The 23,426-nt window shown below is 36.0% G+C and overlaps 1 protein-coding gene across 1 annotated transcript; it reads left to right on the plus strand.

Moving 5' to 3' along the window:
• The first annotated feature begins 11,907 nt into the window (after positions 1-11,907).
• Positions 11,908-13,457, plus strand: LOC136777969 (uncharacterized). Its single transcript, XM_066734546.1, has 5 exons — positions 11,908-12,059; positions 12,145-12,318; positions 12,395-12,417; positions 12,484-13,366; positions 13,421-13,457. The coding sequence occupies exons 1-5, from the start codon at positions 11,908-11,910 to the stop codon at positions 13,455-13,457; spliced, it is 1,269 nt and encodes a 422-aa protein (XP_066590643.1).
• The last annotated feature ends 9,969 nt before the right edge of the window (positions 13,458-23,426 follow it).

Here is a 23,426-nt window from a genome sequence, read left to right on the forward strand (position 1 = left end):
ATGATGGAATCCTCGGGGACGAATTCTTTGCACACAATGAGGTGCAAATCAACTACGATGGAAAATGCTTGAAGATGAACGGCATTACTATACCGTTTAAGATTCCGGAATTAATCTCGCTGCCTGCTAGGACATGCAGCCCCTTTAAATTTCGAATAGGCAACCCGGAAATAAAGAAAGGATGGGTCCCCAAGATTAATCTTCTCCAAGGGCTATACGTGGGAGAAGCCTTAGTTACTAACACTAATGAGTATGCCCATGTCGCTGCCCTCAATATTAACGAAGACGATGTGATGGCCGAAGTTCCTACCGTAGAGCTTCTCGAATACTACGGGGTGACTAGCAAAGCACCACCGTCCGCTGAGTTTCCTAAAGCCATTGAGCTTTCCAAATCCTCTGAATTCCCTGAATCCACCGCATTTTCTAAATCCACTGAGTGCACTGAATCTCCAGATTTTCGTAGTATTAATCAAATTAGGAATAGTAAGGAATTAGGGTTAGAACTAGACTTAGAGGGGCTAAATATCGAAGAGAAGGAGTATATAATAGACTTAGTCGCGAAACATATGGGGAATTTCAAAGTGCCGGGGAGACAATTAGGACCCGCCAACACGGCTAAATGCTCTTTCGACACCATTGATGAGATCCCTATCCATACTAAACAGTATAGATTTCCTCCTATCCATAAGACGGAAATAAATCGACAAGTACAAGAGTTGCTAGATAACGACATCATTGAACCCTCATTCTCTCCTTTCAATTCACCCGTTTGGATTGTCCCTAAGAAGGAAGACGCCGACGGTAATAAGCGTTGGCGCATGGTGATAGACTTTCGCCATTTAAACGAAAAAACCATAGCTGATAGATACCCGCTGCCTAACATTACTGAGATCTTAGATCAATTAGGAGAGGCTAAATATTTCACGATATTAGATCTGGCATCGGGCTTTCACCAAATCGAAATGTCTAAAAAGGACGCTCATAAAACCGCATTTTCTACCCCCCACGGACACTACCAATTTAAAAGAATGCCATTCGGCCTGAAAAATGCCCCAGCTACGTTTCAACGCGTCATGGACTCGGTGTTAGCGGGGTTACAAGGGACAGAATTGTTCGTCTATATGGATGACATCGTTATTTATGCCAGAACCCTCCAAGAGCACACAGTAAAATTTGAAAGGTTGATGAAAAGACTGAGAGACGCTAATCTCAAATTACAGCCGGAAAAATGCAGTTTTCTGAGGAAAGAAGTGGTATATTTAGGGCATGTCATTAGTGAGGACGGAGTTAGAGCAGACCCAAAGAAGATAGAGGCACTTCAGACTTTTCCCTTACCGAAAACCCCCAAGAATATAAAACAGTTCTTGGGACTCGTAGGGTATTACCGACGATTTATCCCCGGTTTCTCTAAAGTCGCGAAACCCTTGACGGACCTACTGCAAAAAGCGAAACCTTTTGTCTGGACTCATTTACAACAAAAAGCTTTCGAAACTTTGAGGGACGCCCTGTGTACAGCTCCGATACTCCAGTACCCGAATTTCGACAAGCCGTTCATAATCACGACGGACGCATCAGGTTACGCGATAGGCGCGGTGTTAAGTCAAGGAGACATAGGCAGGGATCTGCCAATTTCGTATGCGTCGCGTGTACTAAACAAAGCCGAGGCGAAATATTCCACCATAGAAAAAGAATTTTTAGCCATTTATTACGCCATTTCCACCTTTCGACATTACATTTACGGGCGTAAATTCACGGTGATCACCGACCATAAGCCATTGGTGTGGCTCAAAAACGCAAAAGACAAATCATCTAGACTCTGGAATTGGTGGCTGAAAATCTCCGATTTCGACTTTGAAATAAAACATGAACCCGGAAAAATAAACGATAACGCGGACGCCCTTTCTAGAAACCCTCCGGAATATGTCCTTTTCAGTCGTGTTATTTATTACCCCGACTGCAATAAACCTCAGCTATGCGGACCCCCCGTTAGCCTCTTTACGGACCAAGAGACAGAAACCGGCACACACTGTTTAGACTACGAGGAACCTGAGCCGACAAACATACGGGACAAAGCCGAAATCTATGCTCTCCATGAAGACCCCAGTAGCGACGAACTGACCGACGATGAAATAATAGACGATATAAATGACACCGTGCAGACTACTACATCCGAAAACATCGACTCGCCTAAGTTTGTTGAAACACGCGACTGCTTGACAAATCGGCGTGATAACATCGTTATTTTTACTGATTGCGAAGGAGAACCCGTTGACAAAGGCGCTCTGAAATTACGTGAGGAGAACCTTTTGCCCTCTTATCAAGAACTAACACTAACTGAAGCTCATATAATTTACCAAAATCAGAAGGTCCTTGTAACTCTCCCAATAAAAAGGGAACACAAAGATTTACTCACAGACGAAGATTTAAATCTAGCTTTGTTATCATTATTGCAAGTACAGGACACTTTCAAATTTAAGACCATATGCTTAGCCAAAACAGAATCAATAGATGACACTCCTTGGAAACGAATCGTAAATCTACTAAAACGACTTTTTATTGGAAGAGAGATCACCTTCATAGTCTGTAAGCAATTGGTAGTAACCCCAAATAAAGAAGCACGGAAAACCTTAATTAAGGAATATCACGAGTCTAGCTCGGGAGGGCACAAGGGTATCTCGAAAACGTATAACAGAATGCGGCCTTACTACCATTGGAATTCCATGAAAAGGGATATCCAGGAGTTCATTCAGAATTGCCGGGGCTGTCAACTCCGCAAATTAATTCGAATAAAAACCAAGCAACCGATGGTCTTAACGGACACGCCGGGAGCTTCATTCGATAAAATAGCCTTAGATATAGTAGGACCGTTACCTGAGACCCTTAAGGGAAATAAATACATCCTAACAATGCAGGACCTTTTGACGAAATTCCTAATTGCAGTACCACTACCTGCTGCCAATAGCATCGAAACGGCACAAGGATTACTGAAAAGGTGTATCTGTGTATTTGGAGCACCAAAAGCTTTATTAACGGATCAAGGGTCAAATTTCCTGTCTAGTATTATGAAAAGCGTAGCAAAGAAGTTCAATATCAGACAATTTCGGACTACGGCCTATCATCCACAGTCAAACGGGTCTTTAGAGAGGTCTCATCACGTGTTGGTAGAATATTTGAAAGCTTATGTCAATACCAATTACACCGATTGGGATGAGTGGCTGGAGACCGCCACGTTCTCGTATATCACTAGTGTACACGAGAGTACCCAGTTCACGCCCTATGAATTGATATTCGGTAGAATAGCCAGAATTCCGGCATCGGACCCCCCGTTAGAAGAGTCTACTGAACATACGTATGTCGAATACGTTACGGAACTATTCCACCGCGTAAATAATGTTCAAGCTCTGGCTAGAGAAAATTTGCAGAAATCAAAAGAAAGAAATAAAAGGTATTACGACGCGCGCGTTAAACCCGTCACATTCAAGGAAGGGGACTGGGTATATGTGATAAAGGAGCCTCGAGTTGGAAAATTCGCGAACCAATACGAAGGACCTTTCGAAATCTTAGAGATTCTCTCTAACAATAATCTTAAGATTAGATATAAGAATAAAATGCGTGTTATACATAATGATAAAGCTAGACTAAGCAAGGACGTTCCTGGATTGCAGGACGCATCATGTACATCTCATCTCCCCACTTCTTCCTCATCTTAACATTCGCACGTCTCTGCGCTGGGCTGATTGGTTACGACTGCCGAGGGCCCCACCTAAACGTTACCACCATCAGCCTATTAGATGTAGAAGACTGCAATATAAAGAACATCCAAACCGAAACCACTCCTACCTATATCCAAGTCCTCCAAATCGCTGATTATCAACCCATCGAGATCATACAATGTTTGGTCCATTATTCAAGAACCGTAAAATACTGTGGAATGCACTCACACACCTCTGAAGTGCACAACGGGTTCGTCTCCTACATCAAGGAAATCAACGAACAACAATGTACCCTACACTACGCCGAACTGAAAGGTCCATGGATCTTCGCAGGGACGATCTCGATGGGCAAAATAGCGCTCAAAACCCCTATCCTCCCAGTGCACCGAATAATCATAGCTCGATATTCCTAGACCTCACTAGAGCTTAATCACATCACACTAACGACTGCTGACATTACTAACCACCCTTTATTTCAGTTTCCCTTCCAGATTTCTATAATTTTCCATCGCAGTACAATCATGGACAACGGGCAGTTCTACATCAAAGGGGCAGCCAAAGTATATTGTACGAGGGGTGCCCACATTGTATTAGACGGAGATGTTGCCAGCCCGGGGCTCATTTGTCACCGGTGTTTCGATAACAAGGATCCGGAGCTGAAACAACTATACCACGCGCGGGAATACATACAGATCTCGAGGTCCACCCCTGCAGAGGAGATAAAGTGCTTCGAATGCAAAGGGAAGATATACACCAGCTACCCCCGATGCCCGAGTTGTCTCATGTGTTTCATAATAGACAATTGGTGCAATAACTGTATGGTCCAAGACCCTCAGTACAGTTTCCACAAAGTATGCAACATATGCGAGGCATACATAGACGATCCTAGGGATGAATGTCCCCACTGCATCAAATTCATCCTGGAAAGCCGTACCAGGCGACTGAAAGCAGAAGAAGATGCTCGGGCCCATACCTCAGGAAATCAGCTTTAATTCCCTAAGTAGAGTAAAGCCCTTGTGGCTAACAATGGGCTCCCTGACCCCACTAGCATAAAAGAATTCTTCCAATTCTTTTATTTTTCCCAGGGGGGGAGGTGTAACATCCTGTTCCTTGGGAGCACATATTATAGCAATAACGGTCCTCGTAAGATAGTGGAGAGGGGGACAACCTCATGCGCGTTAACCCAACGCGCACCCCCACTCTGAGGGTCAGAGAGTCCAGCCTTAGGTTAAGAACGTAGCAATTAATTTCGAACCACACATTCATTCATTTTACTTCTTTTAACGAGGTCATACTTTTATTTTAATCGATTGTTACTCTTCCTTTTGCACTACTTGTATCTCGTAGCATAATTATCATTTCATAACTAATTGTAATCAATTTTTGTATTTTCAATAATTATATTATTTTAATATCTTCCAAGTACAATCAGTGTGTATTATTCTTTCCGCATTTCCACTTCCCATCGATCACGAAGAGGCGTATCCAGACGAAAAGGTAAAAATCTCAGCATCTTTCCACACCACGAACGAATCGAATCGCGACCGGTCCCGGGCAAACTAGTCCAACGTATAGTGCCCGAAACGGATTATTCACGAACGAGCCGATCCTCCATATTGAAATCCGTCCACGCGAACCGGGACATTACACATGCAATACATTTTCCAGAAGCCAGTCTGCTATTATCCAGCTAATGTTTCTACGCAATATAATTAATTTCTTGTTAAGTTTCAAATATACTATATACGTTAAGAGGAAAAAGCCAATATATTAAAATCCATTTACTTACACCACATCTCATTACGTAACCATGAGTCAATATTTTTGAATGTTGATAGAACAGCTTAGAGTTGCAAAATCACAATATGTGCCTGTGAATAATGTTGCTGGGTCCTTGGTCTTTCGCAGTATCCTTAAGCAGCAAATTTGCAATGTTTTTTCAATTATAGCCTATATTCGAAGAAAACTTTGAAACTTAAGCTTAAATTCAAGAATATTCAAATGATTAATAGTAACTCCTTACCGATTAAGATGTTTTGTATTATTTCCAATTTCTGCTACCAGTGCGTATTGGCAAATTCAATGGTAAATTGTTATTCTCACCACGTAGAGCTTGTTAATCCTGTAAATTACGTAGCATTTTAAAGCGGGCAAACAAATTTTTGTGTTGCAATATTACTCTTCTCTTCCTTTGCTAACTTTTGAAAATTCAAATAATACTATTATCCATGAGCATATTCACCCAGTGGCTAAGAATATTAAAAAGAGTATGAAAATTCATTTTAAAAGTAAGTGTAAGTTATTTCCATACTCATAAAGACATACATAACTATCATATTATTTAACTTGTTGTGAGCTGCCACGAAGACATCCATGTGCAATGTGCCTGCCCTCCTTCCTTTTTAATTCATGTGTCCAATTTAAAGTTCTACGTAACCTGTAGGATTTGCAAGCTCTACATGATGAGAATAACAATTTACCACTGGATTTGCCAATATGCACTGGTAGCTGAAATTGGAAATAATGCAAAATATCTTAATCGGTAAGGAGTTACTATTAATCATTTGAATATTCTTCAATTTAACGGGATCCCTCAAGCCCTCTGTAGCCAACATTACGGAACGAAAAACGAGGGAGAACTGTCCAGCGCTATTTTTCGACCGATTTCAATGTTTTTTGGCTTGTTGGAATCGTTAGGACTCGCACCGTGTCATAAATAAAGCCGTATTTTCCAAAAAACGTAAAAAAATAAAATTGTTTAAAAATTTGCATTAATAATATTTAAACGCAAAACAAATTGAAAAATCGGGGTTCTTTATGACGAGATGCCAGACCTAACGATTCCAACAAGCCCAAAAACATTGAAATCGGTTGAGAAATAGAGCCGTACCATTGTCCCGCGTTTTTGAGGTGGACGAAAACCAAAAATTTTTAGGAAGGCAGCTAGGGTCTAGGCTTCCGCCCCTCTAGCGGCTCACGCTAACGTGTTCCCCCACTCCAGCATCGAAACTTACTGCGAAGCTTTCCTCTCATATTTACGCTATTCCCCTATTTGTAGCTATACATATATAAATACTGCTAAAATAATGTTGAGAACATTTCATCTTGCCGATATAATGAAACTGCTAAAAATGCAATTATCATTTTGAAATAAAATTGTAGAAAAGGAGATTTCGTAATGCTTGAAATATAGGGCATACGGCGAAACGCGGGACAATGGTACAGTCGTATTTTTCAACAGAATTTGATGAGACTAGTAATAATTAAAGCCATTCTTCATGTAGATTGTCCTAAAGAGCTCGCATTTTCGATAAAGCTTATAGTTTTTCAGCTATGAACGATTGAAGTTGCACGGCGCACAAATACATATTTCCTCTCTCGCTTAGATCAGCTGTTGCGCACGTCCATCTTCAATCGCTCATAACTGGAAAACTATAAGCTTTATCGAAAACTCGAGCTCTTTAGGACAATCTACATGAAGAATGGCTTTAGTTATGACCAGTCTCATGAAATTCTATTGAGAAATACGCCTGTACCATTGTCCCGCGTTTTGCCGGAATTTCAGGTCTTCAAGCGTCACTGACTCATTCATTCTGCTATTTATTTCGGAACAAATAAAAGTACGATTGCACATTGAAAAATTACATTAAACAAGCTCTCGATAATGTACATGCTGCTATGAGTATTTCTTAATCTTATGAAGCTTGTCGTAGAAGGTGCAATGCAATAAATTTAGAAGGGCAATTTCGCGATTGAAAATAAGACCCACGTACATACATGGTAAACGCTATGTGTGTTTGTTTACAGTACACTCCACGAATCACTAACACAGTCGCACCCGTATGTATGTAGGCCTACTATGCTGGTGTACATACGCTGAAGAACAAGGCAACAAACTGCAGAGGGGAGAGGGGAAGCCAACTTTATTTGCTCCGAGTACGCATCTTGTTACAGTTTGCGTTATAATGACCAAAAGAAGCGTTGCAAAATTATGAAAATATTATAAAAGCGTCTCCCCTTTTCACGCTCTATTCAATGATCCCACCCAAGTTGTTGGTGCATTTTTACTTAGCTCGAAATAAATAGAAGAATGAACGGGTCAGTGATGTTTGAAGACCTGAAATTACGGCAAAACGCGGGACAATAGTACAGGCGTATTTCTCAATAGAATTTCATGAGACTAGTCATAACTAAAGCCGTTCTTCATGTAGATTGTCCTAAAGAGCTCGCATTTTCGATAAAGCCTATAGTTTTCCAGTTATGAACGATTGAAGATGGACGTGCGCAACAGCTGATCTACGCGAGAGAAGAAATATGTATTTGTGCGCCGTGCAACTTCAAACGTTCATAGCTGAAAAACTATAAGCTTTATCGAAAATGCGAGCTGTTTAGGACAATCTACAAGAAGAATGGCTTTAATTATTAGTAGTCTTATCAAATTCTGTTGAAAAATACGACTGTACCATTGTCCCGCGTTTCGCCGTATGTCTTATATTGCAAGCATTACGATATCTCCTTTTCTACAATTTTATTTCAAAATGATAATTGCAGTTTTAGCAATTTCATTATATCGGCGAAATGAAATGTTCTCAACATTATTTTAGCAGGATTTATATATGTATAGCTACAGATAGGGGAATAGCGTAAATATGAGAGGAAAGCTTCGCAGTAAGGTTCGATGCTGGAGTGGGGGAACACGTTAGCGTGAGCCGCGAGAGGGGCGGAAGCCTAGACCCTAGCTGCCTTCCTAAAAATTTTTGGTTTTCGTCCACCTCAAAAACGCGGGACAATGGTACGGCTCTATTTCTCAACCGATTTCAATGTTTTTGGGCTTGTTAGAATCGTTAGGTCTGGCATCTCGTCATAAAGAAGCCCGATTTTTCAATTTGTTTTGCGTTTAAATATTATTAATGCAAATATTTAAACAAAATTCTTTTTTTTTACGTTTTTTGGAAAATACGGCTTTATTTATGACACGGTGCGAGTCCTAACGATTTCAACAAGCCAAAAAACATTGAAATCGGTCGAAAAATAGCACTGGACAATTCTCTCTCGTTTTTCGTTCCGTAATGTTGGCTACAGATGCTGCTTTAGGATACTGCGAAAGACCAAGGACCTAGCAACATTATTCACAGGCACATATTGTGATTTTGCAACTCTAAGCTGTTCTACCAACATTCAAAAATATTGACTCATGGTTACGTAATGAGATGTGGTGTAAGTAAATGGATTTTAATATATTGGCTTTTTCCTCTTAACGTATATAGTGTGACCATGTACTATTTTAAGATAGTACATGTTCACTAAAGAGATATATATATATCTATCTATAGAACATTGAGACATATTATGGTCATATTATCAAGGCCATAATATCATGTCCTATACGCTTGGCCTACCTATCATCGGAAATACCGTATAACGTTCGGTGATTGATAGGTCATAAAGTAGAGTAACGATCGTGGCCCATAAGTCGTATGTTAAATGGGTCTAACGAACTACGGCCTTCCGCGGCTCCCGAATATTCAAGTTGAATTTTCGGAAGAAGTCAGACCTTGGATCTGATTGGTAGTACCAATAGCTTAATCGGCTTCGCCAATTAGATTTAGAGTTACGAAGAGTTGGGGATAAGGGACCAACAGCTCGTTGCTGGTGTCTCCCGATTTTTGCGACACTCGTATCTTAGTTCTGAAAAGGATCAGACGTATTTTCGGCAACTCGTATCTTAGTTCTGAAAAGGATCGGACGTATTTTCGGCAACTCGTTACTTAGTTCTAAAGAAGATCGGACGTGATTTTCGGCAACTCGTATTTCGGAAAAGACGTAGTGAATAACTGTGGAAGCTGCTCTGCTCTGCTCCTCGCTGCTCTGCTCTGCTCTGCTTCGACCTGCTCTGCTCATCTCGGCTCTACGCTGCTTGACGCTGCTCAGCTCCGCTCTGCTCTGCCCTGCTCGACGCTGCTCTGTCCTGCTCTGCTCTGCTCGACGCTGCTCTGCGCTGTTCTGCTCATCTCTGCTCCGTCCTGCTCTGCTCTGCTCTACCCTGCTCCGATCTGCTCTGCTCCGATCTGCTCTACTCTGCCCTGCTCTTCTCTGCTCTGCTCAGCTCTGCTCGACGCCGTTCTGCCCTGCTCGACGCCGCTCCGCTCTGCTCTGCTCTGCTTTATCCTGCTCAGCCGTCGTTCTCCAGCTCCAACGGAAAAGGTTAGCGGGAGTCCCAGCTCCTAGAAATCCTTATATCATGAGTAAACTTCGGAAAACGCGCTTAATAGCCGTGAAATCGTCAAAAACCACGAATTACGAGTTAAACATACTCCCCAAAGTGCGTGGATTGGGAATTAGGGACATAAATGAGAAATTGGAACAATAGTCTAATATCGAGAAACTTTGAGATTCGCTAGTAATTCAAGGACACAGTCGTCTTTGGGTTTTCGGATATGAAATGTACATAATTTTTATCTATAACTTACGTTAAGTCCTTTTATCGATTACCGTGTATATAATGTCGTATTAAAGTATTGTATTTTCCGAGAAATTGGTTATGCGCTTACAGTATAGTTGATGGGTCGAATTCGGGTATAAAGAGTGACCGGGATATTCGTTCAGTTTCGAATTTCAGTTACGTTTCGTACAGTTCGTCGCGTTTAACCAGGGGTGCATCCCGAGGTAGAATTCTCCCCGAAAGGAGCTACCTCGTTCGATCACCTCGTGGTAATACAGTTCGTTTTCTCGTCAGAAGGAACCCCGGAGGTGAATTCTCCCAGAAAGAGCTACTCCGTTCGGTTCTCTTCGCGAGAGTATAGTTTCGTTTAGTTAAAAGGTCGCAGGAGAAACACCTGCCTTGGGTAGGCCTTTATTTGATTAGTTAGTTGTTTAGTAAAGAAATTCGTTGGATTGATCCCGAGCACTCCGGAAAACCGTTTTCTACGCCATTTCGAGTTATAGTTTTGTAGAATACGAATAACGATCTATGCGCTATGAAGTCTGACAAATACAGCAAGGTCTTTTTGGAAATATAGACACTTTATTATCGAATATAGTATGTAGTGATTTGACCCGAACTGCCAAATCCTTTTGCATTTCACGTTTCAGGAACTCACCCACTCTCCGCTTCCGCAATCCTACTCATATATTCACTGAGCTAGTTGGCATTTTAGTTTGACGAATACAGTATTTTGCAGTCACTACAGTACAGTGGTTCTTTCGGGAACCTGGCGCCCAACTTACGTTACAGATTTTGATTTAGTTACAGCGTACGAATATCTTAGGGTATGCCAAAGTTTTTGTAGTGTAGCAATAGTATATTTGAAACTTAACAAGAAATTAATTATATTGCGTAGAAACATTAGCTGGATAATAGCAGACTGGCTTCTGGAAAATGTATTGCATGGCATTGGACAGATTTACGTAAATAGTTGTTTCTTGGACTTGTGGCAGTAGAGCTGTCAAGAGCACTCAGAGGCTCTGTTCCAGCATCAGCAATTGGAAATAGGTACGAAAGCTTGTCACTATTGATATTAGGTTTCTGCAAAAAAATCTAAGTTAACGATTATCTATTTTAACAATGAATTGCATCTTCTTTATTCGTAAAATCTTATTGCTGTAAGTTTGGGAACCGTAATTGTCTTGCAAGCTCCAATGGACTTTACGACTCAAGAATATAGCTCCTTCTTATTAATATAAAAGTTAATGATGTGTTATTCTTGACAAAATATCAACAACATAAATTTAATTTAAAATATATATTTTCAATTATTTTTATACACCATACGTTACACAATAATAGGTTAAAATTAAGATACATGTTTTTTATACATATATATAACACAACATGATTTTAATAAAAGTTCATCACTTATAAGTTTTTTTAATAAATTAATAAAAAATATAGAGGTTCAGTTGCACATTTTACACACTATGGACACCGTGCAGGGGGGCGTGGTTTAGTTCAAATTGACAGACAGCGATCACTGCGGCTAAACGAATCATTTTTTCAGTGTACTTTAACGTTTAAGAGGTACTAACAAAAGTATAAAAATTATATTTTTATTATATTTGGTTATAAAATTAAAAATCTTTACTGTTATAAATTCTTGTAATTTTCAACATCAACATTTAAATTTTTTTGAAAATTTATATTATTATAGTTTTCAGATATCAAAATTTGCATTAAAATAACCTAACTTGTAAGAAAATGTCATCAAAAGCTGGAACCCACTGCTGCGTTATAAACTGCTCAAATAATAGTGTAAATAAGGGTGAAAATCTCAAATTTTATAGTTTTTCTATTAAACCGCATAAAGCTGAACAAACTCAAAAGTGGATTTCTGCTATACGCAGAATAAAGTAAGTATTAAGTGTGGTTTATTCAGAATTATTTTTAAATGGTTTAAAAAACTGACATTCTTAACACTTTATTAATATTTTATAGTGCTGACGGCTCTCCATGGAAACCCTCTAAATATTCAAGAATATGCAAAAAGCATTTTATTAATAATGAGAAATGTGATTCTCCATTGAGCCCTAGCTACTTACCAACGATTTTCCCAGCTGTATATAAGAAATCTAATTTATCAGAGAATTTTATAGAAAGTACTACAAGAAGGTATAACTTCATAAATTTGTTTTAAATGTATACTGAATTCCTTACATTTATATAATTATATATATTTACTGTATAGGTGCAAAAAGTGTATACTGAAGCGTACTAATCCCGTAGAAGATGTAATTCCACTGAAACGTTATAATATAAACAATGAATGATCTACAGACATCATCAATAGCTTTAATACTGACTGTATAAATATACTACAAGAAAATATTGAAAATAGATGTCAAGAAACACAAGTGGACTTCTTACTAGAAACGAATTCCATTATTTCCAATTACAATATGTTTATTTGTAAAACTTATAATAGTAACGATAAGTGTGAAGGAGAGACTCAGGCCAATTTTGAAAGAAGTGTTAGTGCAAAACTGTTAAATTCTAAAAGAATGAAAGATGTAATTTATGGAAGTGACATCACATTTGAAGATAAATGTGTTGGCCCAGAGGATTATAGTGCAAAAAGAAATTGTATATCTAAATGTAAGAGTGGATTTCATGGATATGAATCTATTGTAAGTGATGAAGAAATGAATAATTTAGCTGGCGTACGAATAAAAGTATTTCAATTATTATTAACACTTATTGTAAACGTCAGTTCTGAAAAAATATCTAAAGAAAATTATTTGCTGCTTTTCTTTATGAATATAAAATTAGGATTGTCTTCATCTGCCCTAGGAGTATTGTTCAATATTCATAGAACTACTGCTTCTCGTTATTTTAAAAGTAGTTTGCAAATATTAGTAATAAAATGTAAAGATTTGATCACTTGGCCATCAAAAGAGACTATTAAAGAATTATTGCCAGACGCTTTTAAAGATAAGTATAGAAACTGTAGAATTATCATTGATTGCACTGAATTTCCAACGGAGCAGCCTGCAGAAATAAGTCAAAGAGTGCAATTTTATTCCCATTATAAGAAAGGCTTCACTATAAAAGTGCTAGTGGGATGTACTCCTAATGGATATATTTCATTGTTGGTAATAATCTCAGTTCTGGTGGTAGCACTGCTGCGTTCTATTGCAATGGACTTAGGCGCATGCGCAATGTAATAGGATAGTCGAGGTTTAGAAGAAGTTAAGTTTTAATATTAATGTGATAGTAGAAAGGAAGGGAACCAAAAAGAATCTCGGCATTAAAAAGTGTATTCAATCAGAAGGAGAGTATTTAATACCTTCAATTCACAAATAAAACATAATATAATATAAAATAATCACGCTTTACTTCTAACCCAAAAATCCATCAGGTTATGGGCCCAGGACGTTCGTGGAAACGTGCCAAAGTGAGGTTAGAAACGTGCGTGAATATAAAATAATAAAAACTCTTTAAAATACTAAAAATATATAAAACTGAAATAAGAAAACAAAGAAGAAAAATGAATACTGATGCTACAATGCATGGCCAAGGGGACTCGATCGAAAAATTAAAAGATGTCAACGGATTTCATCTGTGGAAATTCCAGATAAAAATCCACATGGAAGCAGCCGACCTAGTCCAAGCTCTAGAACCGACAAATAGTACAGACAGAAGTGATGCCTGGAAAAAAAAGGATGCGAAAGCAAAACGACTTATAGTAAGTACTCTAGATAAAAATATTCTAATACACATTATCACATGCAACACAGCATCAGAAATGTGGATGAAACTAAAAGCAATATTTGAAAGAGATTCTAATCAACAAAAATGTGCAGTGATGCAAGAATTTTTTAAATACAAATTCAAAAAGGGTTATGATATAGCCACACACATTTCGGAAATTAAAATATTGCTTATAACATAAATTCTCTTGGAGAGCAGATAAACGACAATATGGTGATCTCTAAAATTCTAACAACTCTTCCAGAAAAACACACCAATACTTTATCAGTGCATGGGAATCCACATCACTGGAAAATCAAACACTATCAGAACTAACAGCTAGATTAATTAATGAAGAAACAAGACATAAAGACGACCAAGAAGAACAGATTGCACTGAAGACAGAAGAAAGAGAGTGCTATATATGCCACAAAAAGGGACACATTGCTAAAAATTGCATATCTGAAGGAAACATCTCATCTAATAGGCAATACTGTAGACTGTGTAAAAAAACTGGTCACAGCCAAAAGAACTGCCGCAAAAACCATCCTGCAACACAATGCAAGATATGCAAAAAAACGAACCATACAGAAAATAATTGTTTCTTCAGAAAAACAAGCCAGGAGTCCAGTCAGGTCGCCTTCGTAGCAGCTGATAATAATCTAGATAATTGGGTGATTGATTCTGGAGCTACATCACATATGGTGAATGACTTAAGCCATTTAGAGAAGAGAGAACCAACAAATACAAAAATTCGCATCGCCAGTGAAGATGGAGAACTAACTGCTGAATGCGTTGGTGAAGTAAATCTAAAAGCATGCAAATTAAAAAGAGTTCTGTACATACCTAACCTTCAGGCAAATCTCCTATCTGTCAATGAAATTACCAAAAATGGAGGTGAAGTCTTATTTCAAGAGAGCAAAGTTATAATTATGAAAGACAAAAGGGTCATCATTAAAGGGGAGAAAACAGAAAGTGGTTTATACAAGTGTAACCTACAATTTTGTGAAAAAGCTCTAAAAGCTGAGTGTAGTGAATCGACAGAATTATGGCACAAAAGGTTAGCCCATCTTAGAGTCGACAATATGAACAAGCTACTTAATATGTCACAGGGCCTGAAGATAACCTCAAAAGAATTGAAGAATCAAATTAAATGCAACATATGTCTTCAAGCAAAACATCCAAGACTGCCTTTTGGAAATAACAGAGAAAGAGCTGGAAAACCACTGCAATTGGTACATAGTGATGTTTGTGGGCCAATTGAACCATCGACATGGGATAAGAAAAGGTATTTCCTAACTTTTCTTGACGACTATACAAATTACACTGTAGTGTATTTATTAGAGCATAAAAATGAAGTTTTTGAAAAACTAAAAGAATACACGCAGCTGGTAGAAAATAAATGGGGCGCAAGGATACTCAAGTTAAGATGTGACAATGGAACAGAATACTCGAATAAAGAGTTGAATAAATGGTGTAAAATTAAAGGTATTCAAATTGATTTTACTCCTCCCTATACTCCTCAACTAAACGGCAAGGCCGAAAGGTTAAATAGAACACTTGTTGAGAAAGTAAGAGCACTACTATTAGACAGTGAAAACAAAAAATTTCTGTGAGGAGAAGCTGTTAGAGTGGCCGCCTACCTATATAACAGAAGTCCCAATAAAGCGAACAATAAAACTGCATATGAGATGTGGAACGGAAAACCACCGAATTTAAGCAACTTAAGAGTATTCGGATGCAATGTCTGTGTCAAACAACTTGGACAAAAGAAGAAATTAGATGCTAGAAGTACACATGCAATATTCGTAGGCTATACAGAAAACGGATACAGATTGTGGAACACGGAGACAAGAAAAATCATAACTTCAAGAGATGTATTCTTTCTGGAGACTCAAAAAGAACTTAAACACGATACCCCTCAAGAAGCTATAATTGAAGAAGATGCTGAACAAGAAGAAGAGGAGAGTGCAGCCGAAGTAACAGAAAATATCAGCTTCGAGAGCTGTAATGGTGACAACCATGAAGACTTAACAAATGACAGTGAAATAAATGAGCAAAATATCACAATAGTATCAAGCACCCCAAGAAGTTCAGGAAGAGAAAGGAAGTATCCTAACAGGTATGCTGATTATATTTTCCTAACCTATGAGGAAGTAATGGAAAGTCCTGAAAAAGATGAATGGATAAATGCTATAAATAGCGAAAAACAATCACTAAAACATAATAATACCTGGACAACGGTTAGCGAAGAAGAAGCTTTAAAACAAAGATGTTTGTCCACCAAATAAGTTTTCAAGAAAAAGGAGAATGGAGCATATAAGGCAAGATTAGTCGTAAGAGGCGTTGAGGAAAAAGAAGAAATAGATTATGAAAGGCTCTATTGTCCAGTCGTCAATAGTGCTACATTAAGAATATTATTTGCTCTGGCATGCAAAAACAAATGGAAAAGTATAAAATTTGATGTCAGTACAGCATTTCTCTATGGAGAATTGGATGAAACGATTTATATCAAGTTGCCTCAAGAATATAAAAAAACAGAAAAATTTGCAAAATTAAATAAGGCTCTTTATGGTCTAAAACAAGCTCCAAATTGCTGGAACAGAAAATTCACAGAAGCTTTAAAAGGATGCGGGTTTCAGCAGCTAACAACAGAAAAATGTATCTTTCGAAGAGACAAAAATATAGCCATACTAGCCATTCACCTAGACGACGGAATTATATTCGTAAAACATGAAGAAGACTTAAGGAATCTTATAAAAAATCTAGAAAAGCTCTTCAGTATTTCCTTTTGCTCTAATCCTGCTTCTTTTCTTGGTCTAGAGATTGTAGATAAAATGGAATCAATTAAGCTTTGTCAAGAAAGATATACAAAGAAAATTTTAGAAGCCTTTAATATGAAAAAGTCAAAATCGGTGAATACACCTATGATAGGATCCATAAACGATGACGAGGAAGACAAAAGAATAGTAAACAATTTTCCGTACACAGAAGCAATAGGGTGTTTAATGTACCTCTCATCAAAGACAGGACCTGATATATGTTATGCCACTAATGTCTGTAGTAGATCTATGAAACATCCGACAGAATCAAACATTACACATGTTAAAAGAATTTTCAGATATATCCAAGGTACATCGAATTTAGGAATCAACTATAACAGCACGGAAAATGGAGAGACGCTAATATGCTATTGCGACGCAGACTTTGCGGGTGACAGAACGACTAGAAGAAGCACAACTGGATATATAATAAACCTGTGCGGAGGACCCATCAGCTGGGCATCAAGGAAACAGCCAATCGTCGCACTATCAACAACTGAAGCCGAATTCATTGCAGCCGCCGATTGCTGTAAGGAAGCGTTGTTCTTAAAGAATTTTTTAGAAGAGCTATTAGCAAAAACTGTAAATATAGAGATTAATGTAGATAATCAAAGTGCGATAAATATTATAAAGACAGGCACTTTTAATGGAAGATCTAAACATATCGATGTACGATATCATTTTTTAAGCGATCAAATCAAGGCTAACAAAATTAAAATCTTTTATTGTAACACTGAAAATCAAATAGCCGACATACTGACTAAACCTCTGGGACCTGTAAAATTCGAAAAATTCAAAGCTGAATTGGTACAATAAATATACTTGCGTGTGTAACTAATTTAAAACATGTAAACCAGAACCGAGATTAAAGGGGAGTGTTGGTAATAATCTCAGTTCTGGTGGTAGCACTGCTGCGTTCTATTGCAATGGACTTAGGCGCATGCGCAATGTAATAGGATAGTCGAGGTTTAGAAGAAGTTAAGTTTTAATATTAATGTGATAGTAGAAAGGAAGGGAACCAAAAAGAATCTCGGCATTAAAAAGTGTATTCAATCAGAAGGAGAGTATTTAATACCTTCAATTCGAAAATAAAACATAATATAATATAAAATAATCACGCATTACTTCTAACCCAAAAATCCATTATTCATTAATATCAAAATCATATGGGGGAAGAACAACAGACACTCAAATAACTAATGAAAGCGGTTTATTAAATTTATTAGAACCCGGAGATATGGTGCTAGCTGACAAAGGATTTCCATCTATAAAAGCTAAATTAGATGAGTTAGGAAATGGTGTTACCTTAGTAATGCCTCCTTTTTTAAAAAATAAATATTTTTCGGCAGCTGAAGTAAATGAAACGCAAGAAATTGCAAGTATACGTATAAATATCGAAAGAATTATGCATCGAATAAAAACATACCGAATTTTAAATAAAGTAACTGTAAGCTTATTACCATATATTGATGCTATAATTTATATGTGTGCTGTTTTAGTAAACTTACAGCCTCCAATTATTAAAAGTGCATTACCTAATATGCAAAAAATGACTTTGTAATTTTATTATAATATATTGAGTTTATTATTACTATTACGACAATGAAAATGAACAACTGTATACATAGAATAAGCATTTATTACATCCGTTTCTGCTACACAAATAAAATTGAACATTTTATGTAACATTATATCAATTTCTTTCAAACTTTAAAAACGTATTTAGTATAGTCAGTCAATCAACCTGCTCTCTTTCTGTCTCTTACTTAGCTTTATATTACTATATCACAATTGTCATCACATAATATAGGTAAATAAAAATTTAAAAAAAATGATGTTAATTTGGGTATCAATATTGATAAAAATGCATAATTTTTATGTACTTCGACTTTACATGAACTAATTGGGGACCAAACATAAAAGTCACAGACTCTCATACCAGTACAATTTAATTGCAATTGAATCTGTGTGTAGTAAACATGATTGCATTTTAATTCTATATTATTATTATTAAAAATCAAATAAGGTACATTAATAATATTCTTTATTTGATCATATATTGGTTTGTTCTTGCATGTAATGGGACATTTTACTTCTTAAATCTTAATTATACTTCCATCTTTCATAACAACACCATCAACCGAAACTCCTAGCCATGGCTGAAGAGGTGAAATGAAAAATCCAATTCTTTGGACTTCAACTTTAAAGTTTTTCTTATATTCATGTATAGCTATGATTTCTTTTTGAAGTCCATATTGGAGATTTTTATGCTGCATTGTACTGCTTTTTGTTAAGAATTCCTTAGCAAGATTTATTGCAGATTTTTTTTAAGCTGTTTTATTTTATGAGCTTTTAAACTAGCTGTTATGCGTAAACGTCTACACTCAATCCATTCCTCACACTGACTTTGATTTTTTGTTTTTATACACACTTTAATAATTTCAGCCTCAGATAATGCAATTTTATTCAAATAATTTTGTTTTTGATGTTCATCAAAAAAGGAGAACTTTTTTCCCCAAAGTGGCATCTTACAAAAGGACTCTATAAAATATTTAGTACAAGCCACAATATTTTCCTGCTCAACTAATTTTTGCCTTCCTTCATTAGCTTTCCTAGCTACCATGCTATTATCTTTGTCAAATTTGTTTTTACTTTCTATAGCAACTATATTACAAGCAGCACAATTGATTCCAATAAAATTATTGGAAGAAAAATGTGCTATATTATTATTGTTCTCATCCAAAATTACTTTTTGTATAATTAAATCACTGACTTTTTTTCCTTTTGAATACATTTAGTTTGGATATTTGTGATGCTGACGGTTTCCCCCATTGCTGTTCGTAGCTAGTTTTTGTTAAACTTTGATGACACTTTATATAATGTATCAAAGCATAAATATGTTTATAGCACTTGTTACTTCAGGCCACACAAGTACAGGATACATCTTTAACATTTCGGCTGTTATCCATCTATATATATATAAATATAAGATTAAATATTTTAGAGGACATAAGTTTACATTTATGAATTTCTTGCAACTTATTACTTACATCAATCTGAACGTGATATGGAGCTTAGTGTACAGATGTTTGGCGAATGCAAAATCCATCTATAATAATAGTATTATCTGCTTTTTGAATTTCTCTTACCGAAGTCATATGATTAGATTGAATCAGTTTTATTCCCTTTTTTTAGTATAATCTTTAAATTCAATCCAATAATTTATATCAGAAAACCCTGTTTCTAAAATTATAGCACCTATAAGGAAGATATATTTATTAACAACTTGAGACTAGTTGACAACAATATTATTAGTTAAAATAAGTAAATCAAAACCAATTGCAAGTACTCACTATTTGAAGTATTCATTATTAATTTAAATGCATACTTAAATTAATATTTAATAGAAATTTCAAATTTTTATTATGTGATTCGGTACTCGATACACTTAAAAAATGCCAAATCTTCCCAGTGATGGCGCCACTAGGTAAGCTGCACGCAGCGTTGCCAAGTCCGCCATGTTTGAAGATACTAAGCTGTATAGTTTGTTGGCGAGAATTGAATATACCACGCAAAATGTATAGTAAGTGTGAAACGAAGTATAGTGTTTTAGGTATAATAAGCTCTCAGTGCTTTCGGACGTGTTTTGGCCATTAATCTTGCGTCGCGGCGTTGTGTAGTTAGAATCAGAGGGGCGAGGGGATTTCTAGGGAGTTTGTACGTAGCTGTCAAATGGCGCGATTAACCCTTAATTTTATATCATCAACAAAAATAATATTTTCGGAAAACGATTGTGGAAAAGAAGGAAGGATTTTAATAAATAACAGAGAAGACAAAATATATCAGATGAGTATAAATTAATAAAAAAAATGAAAATTATTGTGAATTTTTAAGAAAATATACTTTGTGGTTATTTTTTTTTAGTTACAGTTGAAATCCGGTTATGATGACTTTCAATTAAGGAAAAAAGTAATTACAGACCAATAAATGAAAAAGTATTAATACATTAAGCATTTCTGTACGGCCCAGTCATTTCAATAATTGTGACTTAATGTTATAATAGTGAATGTGTAAGCGATTAGTGCATATACAACAAACTCTTATTGTAAATTTAATAATCTTGTATGACAATGTTTTAATTGCTATTATTTTAAATTAAAGCTAGTTTAATTAACATATTTTTATTTCATCCCTTTCTCAAAATTCTTAACACACATGGTAATTACCTATTCTTGTAGTAGTCATACATTCGTTAAATTACATACAAAATTACAACTGTTTTATATTTGTAAAGCATAGCTGTTTGTTGCAATGATTTTTATTATTCAATGTGAGACAAATCGCATTTTGTTTAGGCAAATGTCTTATTTATCCGCCACATCCTTCCATATCTTATGTAACATTTATTTGCCTTGTTAGTTCTTTCTTTTAGTTTTCAAAATATACGATTAATTTTTTGCTATTTTTATATACACTCAGATATAGCTATTCTATTGACTAATTAATATTATAAATGTCAAGATGATTGGTAAACCATTGTTCTATTAAAGTTGAAGAATGGACACTTGAATTATTTTACTTATAATGTTTGGCATCTCTTCCATAGGATATCTTCTCTTTAAATTTGAGAGGATGTTGTTCTCCAATACTTTTAAGGATACTGCTGAATTTATCTTGCTTTTAGCTTCAAATAATTCACATTTGGATATCCTTCCTCAATATATAATACTTATTTTGTTAGTCCTATTTGTTTGTGAAATTTATCTGTTCTAAAACCTTAATTAATCCAGTTACTAGATATATAATATATCATTTTCAAAGAATTGATATCTTTCTATCAATCTTAACAATATCATAATAGATGTAATGAAATATGTATTCTATATTCAAAGTAGATATCCATGCGTGTAGTTGGAAAACTATTTAAAGCTGAAAACAAGATGAACTCAGCAGTATACATATACCTTTTAAAGAACTTTATCTTCACAAATATTATCAGAACATATCTCGCAGAAAAGTTGCCAAATTTTACTAGTATCATTCAAATGTCCATTTTACAAATTAAACAAGATAATGGTTTAACAATCATTTCAACAATTACAAAAATAATTGCAGATCAGCAGTATTATTAGATCTGTATGTATGTATAAATGATTAGAAAATTAATGTTATATGATATAGACTGGAAGAAAATAGTGCAACGGAGCCAAATAAATGTCGCATAAGATATGGAAGGATGTGGCGGATAAATAAGACATTTACCTAAACAAAATGCGATTTGTCTCACATTGAATAATAAAAATCATTGCAACAAACAGCTATGCTTTACAAATATAAAACAGTTGTAATTTTGTATGTAATTTAACGAATATATGACTACTACAAGAATAGGTAATTACCATGTGTTTAGAATTTTGAGAAAGGGATGAAATAAAAATATGTTAATTAAACTAGCTTTAATTTAAAATAATAGCAATTAAAACATGGTCATACAAGATTATTAAATTTACAATAAGAGTTTGTTGTATATGCACTAATCGCTTACACATTCACTATTATAACATTAAGTCACAATTATTGAAATGACTGGGCCGTACAGAGAAGTGCTTCATGTTTTAATACTTTTTCATTTATTAGTCTATAATTACTTTTTTCCTTAATTGAAAGTCATCATAACCGGATTTCAACTGTAACAAAAATAAAATAACCACAAAGTATATTTTCTTAAAAATTCACAATAATTTTCATTTTTTTTATTAATTTATACTCATCTGATATATTTTGTCTTCTCTGTTATTTATTAAAATCCTTCCTTCTTTTCCACAATCGTTTTCCGAAAATATTATTTTTGTTGATGATATAAAATTGAGGGTTAATCGCGCCATTTGACAGCTACGGACAAACTCCCTAGAAATCCCCTCGCCCCTCTGATTCTAACTTCCCCTCGCCAAGACTCAAGATTAATGGCCAAAACGTAGTATCCCGCAAGGACAGAAACTGTAGCGTAGGATTCCGCAGTGAACAGAAACTATAGCGTAGGATCCCGCAGGGAACAGAAAATGTAGCGTAGTATCCTAAGGATACTACGCTATAGGAAAATTATACTACGGTAGTATAATTATACTACACTTGGCAACGCTGGCTGCACGGTGTCTATTGGCACTTGCTCACCTGACACTTCACTGTTAATAATAAAAGTTTATAACTAAGTTTACCTTTATTTGCTTATTGAAATTTTACCAATGCTGTTTTGAATTTCGATCACGTCTGAGTATGTCCTACCTTAAGGACGCCTTAATCACTAGGCAAGGAATGAGCCAATCACAATGGGAATAGCGATGACTCTTTCATTGTGATTGGTTGATTGTTTTATGCTACAGTCGGCTCAATACTACTTTAGTATACTTTAATTAGATATAGATATGATTTTTTGCTTCCTTTTTTTAAGGAAGGTCTGAGGCTTCCTTGAGGATGAGATTCCTTTACTTACAACTTTTTATGCCGTATGGTTGGCTGCATTGGTATATAGGCATAATTTGCTATAGTATATTACTTTTATACAGTGTGTGTCATAGCTGACAGCTGTCAAATGGTGCGGTTAACCTTTATTTTCGAATCGTAAACAAGAATAATATTTTCGGAAAACGATTGCGGAAAAGAAGAAAGGATTTTAGTCAATAACAGAGAAAGAAAAATATATCAGAAGAG

The sequence above is a fragment of the Prorops nasuta genome, unplaced genomic scaffold (assembly GCF_024137725.1).
Source record: "Prorops nasuta isolate Cenicafe-Biocafe unplaced genomic scaffold, Cenicafe_Pnas_1.2 PNAS00013, whole genome shotgun sequence".
In the NCBI taxonomy this organism is placed as follows: Eukaryota; Metazoa; Arthropoda; class Insecta; order Hymenoptera; family Bethylidae; genus Prorops; species Prorops nasuta.